General features: G+C 41.1%; 2 protein-coding genes across 12 annotated transcripts; both read right to left on the bottom strand.

The window, feature by feature from the left end:
• Positions 1-113: 113 nt before the first annotated feature.
• On the bottom strand, positions 114-5204 carry mdp1 (magnesium dependent phosphatase 1). 10 transcript variants are annotated; one of them, XM_090233554.1, is made up of 6 exons: positions 5148-5204; positions 4012-4075; positions 3754-3861; positions 3472-3574; positions 3117-3202; positions 114-2328 (listed from the first exon to the last, which is right to left on the bottom strand). In XM_090233554.1, exons 3-6 carry the CDS (start codon positions 3785-3787, stop codon positions 2243-2245), a joined length of 309 nt encoding a protein of 102 aa, XP_090089680.1. In that variant the 5' UTR covers positions 3788-3861; positions 4012-4075; positions 5148-5204; the 3' UTR covers positions 114-2242.
• Positions 5205-10979: 5775 nt separating this feature from the next.
• Positions 10980-14106, bottom strand: LOC110524521 (collectrin). 2 transcript variants are annotated; one of them, XM_021604251.3, is made up of 7 exons: positions 13962-14106; positions 13693-13771; positions 12960-13018; positions 12660-12745; positions 12111-12227; positions 11671-11865; positions 10980-11579 (listed from the first exon to the last, which is right to left on the bottom strand). In XM_021604251.3, the coding sequence occupies exons 2-7, from the start codon at positions 13763-13765 to the stop codon at positions 11447-11449; spliced, it is 663 nt and encodes a 220-aa protein (XP_021459926.3). In that variant the 5' UTR covers positions 13766-13771; positions 13962-14106; the 3' UTR covers positions 10980-11446. The 2 variants fall into 2 exon arrangements, with proteins under 2 accessions (XP_021459926.3, XP_090092014.1); XM_090235888.1 differs by lacking the exon at positions 13962-14106 and having other exon boundaries at positions 13693-13923.
• Between the last annotated feature and the right edge of the window lie 4887 nt (positions 14107-18993).

The following is an 18993-nucleotide window of genomic DNA, read 5'->3' as shown; positions in this document are numbered from 1 at the left end:
AACTGACTTGCCTAGTAAAATAAAGGTCAAATAAAAAAAATGACCATGACTATGTACAGTTGATATGGAATAGAAAATTAATATGGAAATAAGACAAAATGAAGCCAGCTATATTCATTAAAAAAATACTTTTATATATTTTCTCTGCAACAGTAATAATAAGTGTAATAGAATTGGTCAAATTAAAAAACAAGACAGAGAACGTTATTTCATGTACCTTGAATTCCAATTCAACACATTTATAACATATTGATTGCATGGCTCTGGCCACCCTTGAAGTATCGTTGATTATACACATAAAAAGCCATGAAGAAAACATTCGTCCATCTTCTCAAACATTGCTCTCATCTTGCAGTAACACTGAATGAAGTGAAGTAATGAGGTTTGAGATCACAGCCTGGAGTTTAAAAAAATTCTGTATGAATCAGGTTTGTGGCAGTACAACAATGTCCCAAGAGGTAAAGTATACAGTGGCTTGCAAAAGTATTCACACCCCGAAGCATTTTTTCCTATTTTGTTGCCTTACAATCTGGAATTAAAATAGATTTTGGGGGGGTTTGAATCATTTGATTTACACAACATGCTACCACTTTGAAGAAGCAAAATATTTTTTATTGTGAAACAAACAAGAAATAAGACAAAACATTTTTTGCCTTGAGCGTGCATACCTATTCACCCCCGCAAACTCAATACTTTGTAGAGACACCTTTTGCAGCAATCATAGCTGCGAGTCTCTTGGGGTATGTCTCTATAAGCTTGGCACATCTAGCCACTGGGATTTTTGTCCATTCTTCAAGGCAAAACTGCTCCAGCTCCATCAAGTTGGATGGGTTCCGCTGGTGTAGAGCAATCTTCAAATCAAATCAAATCAAATGTATTTGTCACATACACATGGTTAGCAGATGTTAATGTGAGTGTAGTGAAATGCTTGTGCTTCTAGTTCCAACAATGTAGTAATAACCAACGAGTAATCTAACCTAACAATTCCAAAACTACTACCTTATACACACAAGTGTAAAGGGATAAAGAATATTTAAGTCAGACCACAGATTCTCAATTGGATTGAGGTCTGGGCTTTTCCTAGTCCATTCCAAGACATTTAAATGTTTCCTCTTAAACCACTTGAGTGTTGCTTTAGCAGTATGCTCAGGGTATTGCCCTGCTGAAAGGTGAACCTCCTTCCCAGTCACAAATCTTTGCAAGACTGAAACAGGTTTCCCTCAAGAATTTCCCTGTATTTAGTGCCATCCATCATTCCTTCAATTCTGACCAATTTCCCAGTCCCTGCCGATGAACCCCCCCCCCCCCCCGCCCCCCCCTGTGGTCGGGGTGATGAGAGGTGTTGGGTTTGCGCCAGACAGTGTTTTCCTTGCTGGCCAAAAAGCTCAATTTTAGCCTCATCTGACCAGAAAATCTTCTTCTATATGTTTGGGGAGTCTTCCACATGCCTTTTTGGTGAACACCAAACGTGTTTGCTTATTTTTTTCTTTAAGCAATGGCTTTTTCAGGTCACACTTCCATAAAGCCCAGCTCTGTGGAGTGTACGGCTTAAAGTGGTCCTATGGACAAATACTCCAACCTCTGCTGTGGAGCTTTGCAGCTCCTTCAGGGTTATCTATGGTCTCTTTGTTGCCTCTCTGATTGGTCCGTGAGTTTTGGTGGGCGGCCCTCTCTTGGCAGGTTTGTTGTGCTGCCATATTCTTTCCATTTTTTAATAATGGATTTAATGGTGCTCCATGGGATGTTCAAAGTTTCAGATATTTTTTTATAACCCAACCCTGATCTGCACTTCTTCACAACTTTGTCCCTGACCTGTTTGGAGAGCTCCTTGGTCTTCATGGTTGGTGGTGCCCCTTGCTTAGTGGTGTTGCAGACTCTGGGGCCTTTCAGAACAGGTGTATATATATACTGAGATCATTTGACAGATTATGTGACACTTAGCTTGAACACAGGTGGACTTTATTTAAGTAATTATGTGAATTCTGAAGGTAATTGGTTAAACCAGATCTTATTTAGGGGCTTCATAGCAAAGGGGGTGAATACATATGCAAGCACCACTTTTGTCATTTTTTAAATTTCAATTTACCAATTTGGACTATTTTGTGTATGTCCATAACATGAAATCCAAATAAAAATCCATTTAAATTACAGGTTGTTATGCAACAAAATAGGAAAAACGCCAAGGGGGATGAATACTTTTGCAAGGCACTGTATGTATTGCATCAACTCTGTCCTCAAGTCCTCATTTTGCACCCTGGGAGAACTGCAGAAGCGCTTCATTGACTAATTTCATAGTCACTCCTTCAGGGACCAGAACACAGTGCACACCTGAGAGAGAAACCAGAGTTCAGGGACCAGAACACAGTGCACACCTGAGAGAGAAACCAGAGTTCAGGGACCAGAACACAGTGCACACCTGAGAGAGAAACCAGAGTTCAGGGACCAGAACACAGTGCACACCTGAGAGAGAAACCAGAGTTCAGGACCAGAACACAGTGCACACCTGAGAGAGAAACCAGAGTTCAGGACCAGAACACAGTGCACACCTGAGAGAGAAACCAGAGTTCAGGACCAGAACACAGTGCACACCTGAGAGAGAAACCAGAGTTCAGGGACCAGAACACAGTACACACCTGAGAGAGAAACCAGAGTTCAGGACCAGAACACAGTGCACACCTGAGAGAGAAACCAGAGTTCAGGGACCAGAACACAGTGCACACCTGAGAGAGAAACCAGAGTTCAGGACCAGAACACAGTGCACACCTGAGAGAGAAACCAGAGTTCAGGGACCAGAACACAGTGCACACCTGAGAGAGAAACCAGAGTTCAGGGACCAGAACACAGTACACACCTGAGTGTGAAACCAGAGTTCAGGGTAAGTTAAAGTACTTGTGTTGTTATCTCCTTTGGGTGTGAATGGTTTATGCAATATACAGTACTTGCTAATTTGCTATACTTCAAAACAGATGTCATGTCATAATGTCCGTGGTCAACTCATGATATGGAATCATTTTAAATCATCTATATTTTGACCTACCCTGTTGTGCATGCATTTTAATGACTTTACGAAATTATAAATTGGTTTGACTTGAGGTGGAAAGTTATGAAAGTTGTACCTAGTCGACTGACTGCTGTGATGTTCCTGTGTTCGTCATCAAAGAACATCATCTCACTGAATTTGAATCCACTGTCTGCCTGGAGCCTGAACAAAGACACAATGAGAGTGAGTTCCACTATAAACACTCTTTCACGGCCAGACATGAACACAAACACACACTTCCATCCTCACAGAAGAATCGTCCAGTGGTAGTGGTCGTTAATGCTGCATTCACATGCTAGAAATGTCAGATTTGCTAATTTGTTTAACGTGGCACGTGATTAACTACAACCAGTTATAGCAAGTCAGAAATGTCAGAGTTTCCTAGTTCCAACTAGCACGTGAACACGGCAATCTCAAATTCAGACACTTACTTTTTGAAGTGAGGGACCTTTGACCCTGGGTATATTTCCTTGAAGGATATGTATTGGTTGAGATTGAAGAGGGACAACAGCTGATTGGCTCCATCTACCTCATCTGTGCTGAGAAATATAAATAAAATATTGATTTACAATGGCATGTTATTTCAAACAACTAAAAACAGAAATGCCCGTTGTCTAAACACATTTTACATAGATGTTAAAACATATTTTTAATCAGGATTATAAAATAGCATGATTTTGTTTTACAATTCGTTGATCACTGTATGAACTGACCGTGATGCCACTCCAATCTGGATCCCTTGGCCATGTAGAGAAGTCAATATGTCCACTGTTTCGGGGAACAGTTGGATTTTCTCCCTCCTTGCATTCAACACCACTCCCCTGTCGGGAAAGGCAGATGAGATATTATTTGAAATTTGAAAAGACATGGCTGATGTGTGTAAGAGTTGGAAGGGAGAGGTTTTAGAGAAAGATATAGCCTAAAGCCATCATTAGCTTGATACTCAACAAGATTTTAACCAATAAACTCACTCTTTGTCTTTGTGAAATTGTGGGTCCACATAGCTATTCACCCAGAAGGGCCAAAGAGTATAATCTGAGATAAGGAAAAAACAAAACAGAGGTTATGGAGGATGACAGAAACACATGACAGATAGCTAGACAAGCTACTTTAGCTGTAACAATATTCTTGTTCTGCTTTGGTATTAGCAAGATATGCTATTTGTTGAGTCTTCATTCTCATAACATTGCTAGCTAGCTACATAGCTAGATAAAGTTAGCTAGCTAACGTTACAGTAGTTATATTTTCAATTTACCCAGGTCAAACACAACAAACTTTGGTTTGGACATAGCTAGCTATTTCCTGAGTTAAGCAGTAACTGTTTCAATTATCTAGTAGCTAACTGACCCTGATAATCGTAAAATCTACGACAAGCTAGCTACATCCAGTGTGGTAGTTGTGGTTATGTGCGCAGAAGATCTAGATGCGGAAGTAAAAGTACAAATAGATCACATTGGTAGCTATACCAGTGATACTTTGAGGAGATGGGGAAACTACATTGGAATCGTATCTGCCAGAGCACAGATTAACTGATGAATTTACGAGCGCAAAACATCCTTTGAATATGACATGTGTCAGTAAAGGTTGACAAACGGAATTAAATTGTTGCTAGCAACACAGTTACAGCCACTAACGCTCTAGATAACATGAACACAGCCTAACTAGTTCTGCTATGGCGAGCAAAATTGTCAGAGTGAAGTGTTCTCAATGTCTGGAAGTAATTTACGTTCGCAAGCTATCAACCCCCCCAAAACACTAGCAGGCTATCCAACTTTAGTCAGTTACATTGGGCGCTTGACTGCCTTTGGTATGTTCGTAATTTCATCAGTTATTCTGCGCTCAGGCACACTCAGGCGAGAGTGCTCTGAAATCGGAGTAGATAGCCAGAGCGAATTTACGAATTTACGTTCTGAGGTCAGAACGCTCGGATCAACACTGCGCGCTAGCTCAAAAACCCAACATTAGCATGAATTTCGTGAACAACAAGTACAACATTACAAATATTTTCCGATATGTAAGATATTTAACTTATCTGTAATATTGTGTCGTTTTTGAATAGTGACATTGCGTACTTTCGATGAAAATAGTCAGGTTTATCTACTCATACCCTGACTTTGAGAAGGACTTGCGGGACGATTTGCTTAGCAACCGCGTGATGCAGAATGACAACGTGAACGCGATTGGACGACAGCCAGTTTGGTGGGGCGTGAGCTCGCCAGTTTGTAACCCGAAAAATAGTTACCTCTGGTTCGTTCCGCCATCGCTATGGGAAAAAATGAATGGGGGAAGAATGGGGATTTGGAATGAACGCAGAAAATAAGGTACAAGGTTAACACATGCTTAGGAGATATTATACGGTTTCTATGAGATAATAGCAGTCAGTTTACATGACCATTATTAATTATGAAGCCTTAATTCACAAAAAGTGACGTTAACTGATGAAGATAATCTCATAGAGCAAAACGTATAAAATATCCGATGCCTGTGTTTATCACATACCTTATTTTCAGCGTTTATCCAAAAACCCTATAAAACGCCAATAATTTTCATGGTAGAGTTAGTGCCTACAAAAAGACGCAATTACTATTTATCTGTCTATACGGTCCTCAATTCAAAGTCCAATGGGGTGTCCTTTTTTACATGTTTTATTTATTTCACCTTTATTTAACCAGGTAAGCTAGTTGAGAACAAGTTCTCATTTACAACTGCGACCTGGTCAAGATAAAGCAAAGCAGTTCGACACATATAGCACAGAGTTACACATGAAATAAACAAACATACAGTCAATAAATACAATAGAGAAAGTCTATATACAGTGTGTGCAAATGAGGTAGGATAAGAGGGGTGGGGTAATACATAGGCCATAGTGGCGAAATTATTATAGTATGGCAAATTAAACACTGGGATGATAGATGTGCAGAAGATGAGTGTGCAAGTAGTGGCACTGGGGTGCAAAGGAGCAAAATAAATACAATAATACAATAAATGGTGCAAAGGGGAAGAAAAAATATATATAAATCAAATAAATAACCATATGGTGATGAGGTAGTTGGATGGGCTATTTACAGATAGGCTTTGTACAGGTGCAGTGATCTGTGAGCTGGTGCTTAAAGCTAGTTAGGGAGATATGAGTCTCCAGCTTCAGTGATTTTTTCAGTTAGTTCCAGTCATTGGCAGCAGAGAACTGGAAGGAAAGGCAGCGGAAGGAGGAATTGGCTTTGGGGGTGACCAGTGAAATATACCTGCTGGAGCGTGTGCTGCGGGTGGGTGCTGCTATGGTGACCAGTGAGCTGAGATATGGCGGGGCTTTACCTAGCAACGACTTATAGATGACCTGGAGCCAGTGGGTTTGGCAACGGATATGAAGCTTCCTCTCTTATTTTCAGAACCCATTGGAGGAGAAGGTCAGAGGGAAGGGACCTTTGTCTTTCAATTAAATTCAAATGGTTTTATTGGCATAGGAAAAATGTTTACATTGCCAAAGCAAGTGAAATAGAAAATAGACAAAAATACATTTAACAAGGGAAATAAACAATCAGAAATGAACAGTAAACATTACACTCACAAAAGTTTTAAAAGAATAGACATGTCAAATGTTATATTATTGGTTGTAAAAATGAGCAAATAATTGAAGTACAAAAGGGGAAAATATATAAACAGATAAATATAGGTTGTATTTACATTGGTGTTTGTGCTTCACTGGTTGCCCTTTTTTGTGATGGCACACTGTGGTATTTCACGTAATAGATGTGGGAGTTTATATGGGACTTTATCAAGATTGGATTTGTTTTCAAATTATTTTGGGGTCTGTGTAATCTGAGGGAATCTAATGGGTTTTGAGAAGGAGAGAGGAGTATTCAATTGAGATCTTTCCACACTTTAGCTAAACCATCTTCGGTATACACTTATCGACCAGCAGAGGTCATACTTCAGTCTGTCGATGGTCTCCGTAGGCCTACAATACATGCTTTGGAGGTGGAAGTTATCCCCTTATCTATCAAATGAATAGCCATAATAAGACTGCAAACCCACATGATAATATAAGCACTATACACACACATACACATGGATTTTGTGTTGTAGAGTAGTGGCACACACTTAATGTGTTGTGAAATGTATTGTAATGTTTTTACAATTGTATTACATCCTTAATTTGGCTGGACCCAAGGAAGAGTAGCTGCTGCCTTGGCAAAGGACAATCTAATCGACCTTGGCTCATATTACACATATATAGCTAAAACAACTGTATGTCCTAAACAACTGTATGTCCTAAACAACTGTATGTTCTGACCGCATGGCTAAAACCTCCCCCTTGTGTCTAGAATAAGAAATGGCTATGATGTGGGAAGAAAACAATTCAGCCAGTGAACAGAATGTTCTCAAACAAATGACTCACAGAAGCTTTCCCTTTGTAACATGTCCTTTCTGGAGAAGGATCAAAGGCACTTGAGCGCCACACTTGAGGTTGTTGCAAGCTGCTTTAGTTGCTGATGCTACATTTGATTCAAAAAATTTAAGGCCCTTGTGTGTTCCACTACCAGAGCTGAAACTGGTAGAATACCTACCCATTAGAGGTTGTAGGAAGTTATTGCCACCCATTTTGTCACACCCTGATCTGTTTCACCTGTCTTTGTGATTGTTTCCACCCCCCTCCAGGTGTTGCCCATCTTCCCCATTATCCCCTGTGTATTTATACCCGTGTTCTCTGTTTGTCTGTTGCCAGTTCGTCTTGTTTGTTCAAGTCAACCAGCGGTTTGTGTCACAGCGCCTGCTTTTTCCAGTCTCTCTTTTCTCGTCCTTCTGGTTTTGACCCTTGCCTGTCCTGACTCCGAGCCCACCTCCCTGCCCCTGAGCAGGCCTGCCGACCTGTACCTTCGCCCCCCTCTGGATTATCGACCTCTGCCTTACCCTGAGCCCGCCTGCTGCCTGGTACCATTGCCCCACCTCTAGTTTACTGACACCTGCCTGCCTTGACCTGTCTATTGGCTGCCCCTGTTGGAATATTAAACTATTGTTTATTTGATGTGGTCTGCATTTGGGTCTTACCTTCATACCTGATTTTACTTTTTTATTTTTTTATTTAACCAGGTAGGCCAGTTTACAGCTGCGACCTGGCCAAGATAAAGCAAAGCAGTGTGACAAAAACAACAACAGAGTTACACATGGGATAAACAAACATGCAGACAAAAACACAATAGAAAAATCTATGTACAGTGTGTGCAAATGTAGTAAGGTTAGAGAGGTAAGGCAAAAAGTAGGTGATAGATGGAGAGCCAATCACCTGTTTTTAGCTCAGTGTGCCCCCATTTTCGAGCTTCAGCCCTCCTCCTTCCCCTTGGATTCGCTCCAAAATAGCCTACCTCATCACGCTGATGTCTGAAAGGGCTCTCACCTGGGCTACTACCATATGGGAACAGCAGCCGGCCGTATGTGCGAGCCTGGAGGGGTTCGTGGGAGACGTGAGGAAGGTCTTTGATGCCCCGTTCTCCAGGAGAGAAGCTCCCCGGAAGCTAATCTAGCTCCGGCAGGACGCCCACACTGTGGCCGACTATGCGGTGGATTTCTGTACTTTGGCAGCGGAGAGTGTGTGGAACCCGGAAGCACTGTTCGACATGTTCCTGCACTGCGTCTCGGAGGAGGTTAAGGACGAGCTTGAGGCTTGGGAGTTACCCACTGATTTTGATTCCCTCATCGCTTTGACCATCCGCATCGATGGGCGACTGCGGGAAAGACGAATGGAGAGGAAATTCGATTTCACTCCTACGTCCAGGGATTCCACCTTGCCTCCGAGTCATCCCGGAAGTCACCGGCGGTCCCGTGGCCGAGAGCACCCGAGATATCCTGACCTTCCTCGAGAATTACAGTGGAGGGCTGAGGCACTGTTTCCCAAGCCCATGCAACTAGGCAGGGCTGAGCTGTCGCCAGCGGAACGGCAACACCGGATCGGATGATTTCACAGTTTTGACAATATTAAAATTGTAGACCATTGTCACCTCCTTGGTTTGCAGAAATACTTAACTAAAGCCATGAATAACCCATACTGTACAGTTGAAGTTGGAAGTTTACATACACTTAGGTTGGAGTCATTAACTTGTTTTTCAACCACTCCACAAATTTCTTGTTAACAAACTATAGTTTTGGCAAGTTGGTTAGGACATCTACTTTGTGCATGACACAAGTAATTTTTTCAACAATTGTTTACAGATTATTTCACTGTATCACAATTCCAGTGGGTCAGAAGTTTACATACACCAAGTTGACTGTGCCTTTAAACAGCTTGAAAAATTCCAGAAAATTATGTCATGGCTTTAGAAGCTTCTGATAGGCTAATTGACATCATTTGAGTCACAGGTGTACCTGTGGCTGTATTTCAAGACCTGCCTTCAAACTCAGTGACTCTTTGCTTGACATTATTGGAAAATAATAAGAAATCAGCCAAGACCCCCACAAAATAAAAACATTTGTAGACCTCCACAAGTCTGGTTCATCCTTGGGAGCAATTTCCAATTGCCTGAAGGTACCACGTTCATCTGTACAAACAATAGTACGCAAGTATTTATTTTATTTTAACTAGGCAAGCCAGTTAAGAACAAATTCTTATTTCAATGACAGCCTAGGAACAGTGGGTTAACTGCCTTGTTAAGGGGCAGAACAACAGATTTTTACCTTGTCAATTCGGGGATTCAATCTCACAACCATTTCGGTGTACTAGTCCAACGCGCTAACCCCTAGGCTACCTGCCGCCCCAGTATAAACACCATGGGACCACGCAGCCATCATACTGCTCAGGAAGGAGACGTTCTGTCCCCTAGAGATTAACGTACTTTGGTGCGAAAAGTGCAAATCAATCCCAGAACAACAGCAAGGGACCCTGTGAAGATGCTGGAGGAAACCGGTACAAAGTATCTATATCCACAGTAAAAACGAGTCCTTTATCGACATAACCTGAAAGGCCGCTCAGCAAGGAAGAAGCCACTGCTCCAAAACCACCATAAAAAGCCAGACTACGGTTTGCAAATGCACATGAGGACAAAGACCATACTTTTTGGAGAAATGTCCTCTGGTCTGATGAAACAACAATATAACTGTTTGGCCATAATGACCATCGTTATGTTTGGAGAAAAAAGGGGGAGGCTTGCAAGCCGAAGAACACCATCCAAACCGTGAAGCACGGGGGATGGCAGCATCATGTTGTGGGGGTGCTTTCCTGCAGGAGGGACTAGTGCACTTCACAAAATCGATGGCATCATGAGGTAGGAAAATTATGTGGATATATTGAAGCAACATTTCAAGACATCAGTCAGGAAGTTAAAGCTTGGTCGCAAATGGGTCTTCCAAATGGACAATGACCCCAAGCATACTTCCAAAGTTGTGGCAAAATGGCTTCAGGACAACACAGTCAAGGTATTGGAGTGTCCATCACAAAGCCCTGACCTCAATCCTATAGAAAATTGGTGGGCAGAACTGAAAGAGCGTGTGCGAGGAAGGAGGCCTACAAACCTGACTTAGTTACACCAGCTCTGTCAGGAGAAATGGGCCAAAATTCACCCAACTTGTTGTGGGAAGCTTGTGGAAGGCTACCCGAAACGTTTGACCCAAGTTAAACTATTTAAAGGCAATGCTACCAAATACTAATTGAGTGTATGTAAACTTCTGACCCACTGGGAATGTGATAAAAGAAATAAAAGCTGAAAGAAATCATTTTCTCTACTATAATTCTGACATTTCACAATCTTAAAATAAAGTGGTGATCCTAACTGACTGAAGATGGGGATTTTTTTACTAGAATTAAATGTCTGAGTTTAAAAACTGAGTTTGAATGTTTTTGGCTGAGGTGTATGTAAACTTCCGACTTCAACTGTAACTGAATTGTGATATTCGCCATATAGCCTACCACAAAAATAAAGTAAAAAGGAAACCCAACCATATAATCTTGTGATTGATTTATAAACTACCACTGAGATAATGTTTATTCTTTTATTGATTATAAAGAAATATGCAATACACCTTTTCATACATATACAATTGGATTGAACCCACTGGGCAAAAGCTGCTTGAATCAACGTTGTTTCCACATCATTTCCACAAAAATGCAATGTGATGAAGTTAAATCAATGTGGATAACTGATTGGATTTTTAAAAAGTCATCAACATAAGGGATTTTTTTTCTTTTTTTCACAAAACTTTTAACCTAAATCCAATGTCATGGTGACATGTTTTGTTGATTTCACATTGAATTCACATCGGTTGAAGGCTACCCGTCTTACTGTTCTTTTCACTTATTTATTTACCTAGTGGCTAGTCTGTTTTACCAAATCTCATACCCACTGCAGTTTGAAACTGTAGATACAGTGCATAAAAGGGTCTTTGGAGTGCTTACTTGGCAGCATTGTACCGGAAAAGCCTTTACAGCTTTGTAAAGCGATCATCATCTGTGAATCCTCTATTGTAAGTGCCATCCAGGTTGATGCCATTCTCCACTCCTTTCACCTGCATGTCCTCTTCATCCTGCCCATCCTCTGTCATCCCTTTCTCTTTCCTAGATCAAGATGAACCATCAACACCAGTTAAATAACCAAACATATCATTATGAACAGAAAGACTGAAGTATTGTCAAAGGGTGGACTCACCGTCTCTTTTGAAGCAGAGAGGATACGAGCAGGGCAATGATTCCAGCACACACAGCACCTATGACCACTCCAAACACGATGAGCCAGGGAGGGGTGTCAGGGTTGACTGGCGCTGCTAGTGTAGGGTAGATGCCCAGAAACTCCAGGGTCCTATCTGACAGGAGGAAGGCATTGTTGATGCGATGCCTTGACATCCTGTTGGTTATAGAAGGGGTTCATTTAGGTCCAAATAGTACATCTCTTCTTTTACAGGTCTGTTATCTCAAACTGTACTTGAATCTGTCTAAATAACGCTTGCCTTGTGTTTCCCATTGTAAGCATAATATCTATTTTCTGTTTTAGAAGGTATTCAGGTGGATGCTTATGTTCATTTTCTTACTTTAGTTTTATCCACAGGTGTAGACCAGAACATTTTATTTTAAAGTAGACCAGAGCATTACCTCACAGCTTTCTCCACATCTGCCTTAGGAATAAGCATGGTGGTGTTGTCTGGTGATGTCACCACAAACCAGAAGGACACCCTCGAAGTCTGAACACACAGGATAATGTTGTCGACACTGGAAAAGTCCCACAAACATCATAATGCCAGAAATGCCATGTTGACAGCATTACACAACACACCAGGAAGACAATTTTATTGACTTAAACAGAAGTCATAAAACATGCTCACAGAAAGGCTGGAAATAAACCTTTTTTTTTTAAGAAGTGAAAAAACATATTTGGCCATATACAACAACCCCCGAGGTGCCTTATTACTATTATAAACTGCTTACCAACTTAATTAGAGCAGTAAAAATAAACATTTTGTCATACCTGTGGTATACAGTGATATACCACGGCTGTCAGCCAATCAGCATTCAGGGCTCAAACAACCCAATTTATAATGTACTACATGCTGATGTACTGTAGCATGTGCTTTGTATTGAGTTCAAACAGCGACTGATTAAATAATGTGTCAGACATTTTTCGGGCACTGTAGATATTCTTACTTGTATGTTTCCATTTGGAAGTGCCTCCTCATGGCAAAGGCCATAGTAGCTTGGAAAAAGAACATTTCACTCTGATTCCATTCATACTGCAGACAAAAAAAAGTATAATCTCATCACCAATCACAATATTCAAACACATTTTTCTGTGTTGATAATGTTGAAAATAATAAATGAATAGCATTTCAAAGCTCTTGATCGATAGGACCCCTTCTGTATTTTAGAGCATATCACTGATTTCAGAGAACATTTCTGAAAATAATGGAATAATATGCTGTATCTTTTGGTAAGCATAGTACTCACAGCATCCTCTCCCAAAGCAGTTTTGAGGCTGATGCGCACTTTGTAGCCATTTGGAGCATCTACAGAGAGAATAACAGTTTTTTTTTTATCTCTCTCCCCTACCTCAAATATTGTATGCTCAATGTTTTAGACATCATCAAACATTAGCATACAATAGTCTAGTCTAATAAGTCACGAAGATGTTGACTTGAGTCACATCGGTTGATACAAACTGTATAATAGCAAAAAAACAGGACACCAATGAAACAAACAGTACAATAACAAAAAACAGGACACCAACTAAACAAACAGTGAATAGGACACCCTGCTCATCTAGTCTCACAGTTCTTTATCAGGACAGTAGGAAGGACACTATCTGTACCACAAACCATAAAGTATTTTAATATTTACTGCGTGTTCGCCCTCTGCCCACTCAGGCACTCGCTGCTGTTAAACTAGTCAAATTTAATGCAAAGACAAGATAACAACATCCTGTGTAGACCATTTGAAGTCATGAAAACACTCCCAACCAGTACCTTCTTCCTCAAGACTCTGATCAGCTGACATATTAAACTGTCTTTCTCCCTACATTAAACTATTGGAATATTAGCTGAAACAAACATTCATGGAAGCAATAAACTGGTATTGTACAAATTGTAATACTTACAAACTAAATAATAAAAACCAAACACCAAGTAATTCCAGCTATGAGGATGTGAGCGTCTTATAAACCTAGCTACTCTGAGTCACTCACCGCGCTGGCAGAGGTCTTGTGCCAGAGCAGGTGCCCCCACCTGGCAGAGCAGAAACAGGATCCACACCAACATCCCCTCCTGAGGATAAGAACAGAACTAAGAAAGAGTATGCTGTGCTGCTGGCTCAGTCAAAGTCCCAGTGGTCAGACATTAAAGTTGAAGGAGCAGTCCAACAATGGAATCAAACAGACCTTGGAGTGGCCACTACCAGGTTTTATTGGTTAAACTATGACACACACAGCTGCTAGCTAAAACTCTCCCTGCCCACCTTTAAAAATGTAACAGCCCTATAACAATTGTCACCAACAGTACAGATAGCCTGCCCAAAGAGCAGAATGATGTGAGAACAGCAGTGCGTGCACAGCAGTGTCAGCACTATTTGTCCAAGCCTCAGAGAATTGGAAGAGGTTTGATAATGTGAGAGGGAGGCAGACCTCGAGAAGATAAACACACAGACCCAGTCTTGTTTTGTTTACCCAGTGGGCCTGCTTTACTGCACAGATGGGATCTTAAAATGACCAGTATTGTTGCAGCACAATAATCATGCAGCAACAGGATCTTAAAGTTTAGTCCAGTCACACTTTTCCGCTGATGTAATGTTGCTTGATCAGTGGTTAGGCTATTAGCTGGACAAAATCAGGCTACTTGAAAAGTGCAATACTGTTAATATAACCGTGTGTTATTGCAGGGTTTCAGTGAATTTATGTCAATCATGCAGAAAATGTTTCACAGGAAAATTCTCAGCGACAACCGAGTCATCAAATTCAGATCCCTCAACAAGGGTAGAGCCTAAGGGGAATTTGGCCAGACAAAATAATATAATTGACAATAATTGATAATACAGTACATCCTTGTAACAACCCACTCGTAGGAGGTTTGTAGCATCTATGAACATATTTTTAGTACTTTTCCCAACCTGGAGAGCTGACACCTTCAGACTTATGCTCCACCACAGGTCACACTGAGGTCAAGGAAGACAGCTGACACTTCTCTTCTGGGTGTTTACAGTTAATAATACCTTTATTACGAGTATCGGTGATTCTGTCCCAAATGGCATTCTATTCCATACATAGTGCACTACTTTTGACCAGAGCCCTATAGGGAATAGGGTGCCATTTGGGGGACACATCAGTGTCACATCAGCTTCTACAGTACTAAGGTAACATAACAAAGATGAAGGTAGACCTAATGTAACATTACACTTTTACAATTCAGGGAAACTGTCATGATTAACCATTCACACTTGCCCTGGATACATTACCTATAATGTGGTACATTTTTCACCAGTGAATGTTTTTGTCAAGCACATCTTAGGTTCAAATTCAATCATTGATTGTTCATGAGAAACATGCGTTCACACATTACACTTGGTCTGCCTGTGGAGGGTAGCTCTACTCTTCCATCTGATTGCTGGCTATTAACACCAAATTAGCTGATTGCAAATCTATTTAGGAAGAAGAACATTCAGAAGCATATTAAATGTAATACAGACTCCGGGTGAAGCCTCCTTGTTAGCTCATGAATACAAGACATACAATAACGCATTATCAGTAAATGATCTTTGCTCTCATAAAATGCTAGGGTATTTCACCATACAGGAAACACCCATCAGAAATTATACTGAAATCATTTTATTGAAAGATATATTGCTGGTTGAACTCCTCTCTTGAACTTAAACTGGGGTTGATGTGCATTTTGCAGTTTGAATTTGAGGAGTCCCTGCAGGACAATTGTAGAATAGACTTCATGCTCTGTAGCCACTGAGGTATATTAAGTCTGTAGCCTATGCATGCTCAACTAACCAGTGGCATGTATTCGTGGATGCCAAGGGAAGCCTGTCACGCTCTGATCTGTTTCACCTGTCCTTGTGCTTGCTTCCACACTCCTCCAGGTGTCGCCCATCTTCCCCATTATCCCCTGTGTATATCTACCTGTGTTTTCTGTCTGTCTGTCTGTCTGTCAGTTGCCAGTTTGTCTTGTTTGTTCAAGCCTACCAGCATTTTGGGTCTCAGCTCCTGCTTGTTCCAGTTTCTCTTTTCTCGTCCTCCTGGTTTTTGACCCTTGCCTGTCCTGACCCTGTACCCGCCCGCCTGACCACTGCCTGCGCCTGACCCTGACTGCCGTCCTTTACCTTTGCTCCACCTCTGGATTACCGACCTCTGCCTGACCTGAGCCTGCCTGCCGTCCTGTACCTTGGCCTCTACTCTGGATTCTCGACCCCTGCCTACCTTGACCTGTTGTTTGCCTGCCCCTGCTGTTACAATAATCATTGTTACGTCACACAGTCTGCACTTGGGTCTTACCTTGATTCCTGATAAAGCCAGACTTCCCCAATAAACATATGAAATCATTTATCTTTCATCTCTCTCTGTTTCATAATTTTCATTCAACGCCCCTCTGTCTCTGCATGTGTAGGCCATCTATCTGATGCTGTCTTGTCCAAAAGAGAATGACATTGTTGCCACAAGTAGCATTGCATGCAAGGGAAGCCAGCAAGCATTTGGCCTCCCTTGATAAAAATAAATAATAAAAGCCAATCAGCATTCAGCTAAACTGAGTGAGCTCAACTATGAATAGTCTTCTTTTTTGGCGCACCAAAAAAAAGTGTTAAGGGAAGCCAGTTTGGATTTGGCTTCTCTCCAATGACATTGCATTGAGAGCATATTTCATTGACAGAAACAACTTGAATTGTTGCATCTCATTGTGTTGTTGTCCTCCAGTTGCTAGCTTGCTAAAATGGTACCTTTTCTAAATTAGCAATGGAGATAAGGATTTGCACTTGTGGTTTTAGTTCATTCTCCGTACTGGCCAATGACTAGTAAGGCGATTCTGATCAAACCATAAATTCATACATTGTGCCCCTAGTTGGACAGGATGAAAGTGCAATATGTAGCTAGATGTAGAAGGCTAATGTTAACTAGCTAATGATGAACATGAAATTAAGTTAGGCTAGCGAACAAGCATTTTAGCCAGGTAGCGGGACAACATAAAATAAAAGCTTGAACTGTATGACAGAGACCATTTTTCAAAATGAAAGATAGGAGGATGGCATTGGCATTTCTCTACAATTAGGGCGAGTCAACATGTTTTTCTACTTGCACAAACACACACGTATGCACAAACACACAAATCAGAACCATGGACAGCCACATCATATTTAGCTTAAGTTAATTGGACTAAATTGTTTTTGGTATATTTTAGTTGTCATTGTATTAGACTATGCATAGGTGATTTGATTATGTTGAAATGTTGAAGTTGAAATGGTGCTGGAATAGTGGAGGCAGCTCCTATTTTCTTTGAAACTTGTGGTAACTCTCCATGGTTTTAAATCAATAGTTGTTTAGTGGTCTGAAAATGTTGGGAACATTAACTTACATGACCATGCTGTAGGTCATGTAACTGTTTGTTGCATGCAATAAGCTTTGTGCACTTCACCCAACAGTGGTTGCTCTCTGGTTTTGTGAAGAAACAAAGCTTTGAATTATTCTGCCAGCGTCTTCATATTGTATCGGCCTTAGGCCTATATAACAAGCCATATGAACTAACAGGTTTTAGCGCAAACAACACAATTATAACAACCCATTGGCTATAATATGTTTTTTTATTCTTGATTGGCTTCCCCAGTGATTTTACTCACGCACTGCTACTGCAACTAACTAGGGATTTCCGTGGGTTTGATATATAATTTACTGGTATTCAACTTTGTATGACGAGAGTTCTTTGTAGGCTATTTTCCTGTTTATTGTCTCCAGCATCATGATGATGATGTCAAGAAGCTGATGTCGCATGCCCGGAACAGCACATTCGGAATCGCACGTCCGGAACCGCCCTGCCAGGGTTGCCAGGTATAGCTAAGACTTTACTCCCAATGACTACTCAAAACCCGCCCACAAACCCTAAAAACTAGCCCACATTGTTTTTGCTGCAGCAAGACGAGTTGCCACATTTAGCCAATGAACCCTTTTTCCATTACGTTATCGAGCAAATTAATTAAGAAGGAATATCAAAGTCATTTGTAACGACATAAGAAGCTAAATTTGGTTTTCCATGAAAATAATTGTTCTAATTATTGCGAGCTAATAAAGGAACTATAGATACATCCAACAGGAGAGTTTGAGGGATGAAAGTTGGACAGATCATCTCGAAATCTCTGTGCAAGAAGCACTTGGACGAACGTCAACATAATGTTAAAACTATTTTCTGGTGATTGTGCCGTTATTATGTGCCAGATGTTAAGACTACAAACGATTTTGTAGTTTTGGTTAAATGGGGCTCCTAGCATGCACCTCAGCTCCTCACTGCAACGCTTCCCAGAAGGCAACAGTACAGTATGACAAACACAAACACAACACTATAACTGAAAACAACAAGGTATAGGTTACTTACGCAATAATGCACAAGGGGGTGTGGTATATGGCCAATATACCACGGCTAAGTGATGTTCTTAAGCGGTTCTTTTATGGCCTATTAGCGAGATTGACTTGTCATTTCAATAGGCATAGGCTAGGCCCACTAAAATCAGAGTTTATGATTGTAATTCAATTTGGTGTAGTTATGTTAATCGCATGTTAATCGCAGGTAGCCTATAGCCCCTGATAGCATACAATAGCTTAGGCAAGCTTGCTTAGTTCATATTGACAGACTAATGTATATAACATGAATAGCGAGGCGATTTAGAGTTAAGAAGTGCTTCTGTTGCCCGATAGCCTGCTGGAAGAGGCTACCGAGGATGGTGTCTTAATTTCGATCACTAAATCGTATATTAATCATATGGATATGAACTGAATAGGCCTATGCTTGTCAACAGCCAGTGTTTTTTGTTGTTGTTTTAAACCTGTAGACTAATCTGATTGACTGTTACCTTCAATCGAATGTATTGTAACGACCCTGGGTATCCCACTTCTGACACCAATGTAATGAAACAGCAGGGAGCAGGTCTCGAACCCTCGACCTTCGGAAAAAAAAGCATGCTCGTGCGGCATAGTCGATTTCCGCGGTTATAAACCCAGGGTCGTTACACTATTTTAACAGCTGATAGAGCTGTGATCATGATTGATAACTTCCAATTGCATTAACTAAACATGGCCATTAATAATTGCATAATAACACAAGGCTACAACAACAATAAACTGAAGTCATAGCCTATTTATTAAATCAGTTTGCCAGCTCCGGTAGGCTACACAAGTGCAGCGCTCAGTCTCAACATACGCACACCCCTCCGCCCCACCCCACCACTAACACACTCAGCAACAGGCTGCCTTACTACCTGATAGTGAGCAGCAGCAGGTCACAGTGAAATA

Source organism: Oncorhynchus mykiss, chromosome 5 (assembly GCF_057628025.1).
Source record: "Oncorhynchus mykiss isolate SJ-2025 chromosome 5, ASM5762802v1, whole genome shotgun sequence".
Classification (NCBI taxonomy): Eukaryota; Metazoa; Chordata; class Actinopteri; order Salmoniformes; family Salmonidae; genus Oncorhynchus; species Oncorhynchus mykiss.
The sequence above is the reverse complement of the archived record's forward strand: the minus strand, read 5'-3'. Positions and strand labels throughout refer to the sequence as shown.

What these genes read in the sequence shown, in the direction of transcription:
- mdp1 (XM_021601264.3), bottom strand. Translation starts at nt 4,865, where the DNA reads ATGAAATTACGAACATACCAAAGGCAGTCAAGCGCCCAAT. An exon ending in AAGGCAGTCAAGCGCCCAAT is followed by an intron (nt 4,076 to 4,825) that starts GTAACTGACTAA and finishes TCCTTATCTCAG; the next exon opens with ATTATACTCTTTGGCCCTTC. An exon ending in CACAGCAGTCAGTCGACTAG is followed by an intron (nt 2,329 to 3,116) that starts GTACAACTTTCA and finishes TTTCTCTCTCAG; the next exon opens with GTGTGCACTGTGTTCTGGTC.
- LOC110524521 (XM_021604251.3), bottom strand. Translation starts at nt 13,765, where the DNA reads ATGTTGGTGTGGATCCTGTTTCTGCTCTGCCAGGTGGGGGCACCTGCT. An exon ending in CTGCTTTGGGAGAGGATGCT is followed by an intron (nt 12,746 to 12,959) that starts GTGAGTACTATG and finishes TTTTGTCTGCAG; the next exon opens with TATGAATGGAATCAGAGTGA. An exon ending in TCTCTGCTTCAAAAGAGACG is followed by an intron (nt 11,580 to 11,670) that starts GTGAGTCCACCC and finishes ATCTTGATCTAG; the next exon opens with GAAAGAGAAAGGGATGACAG.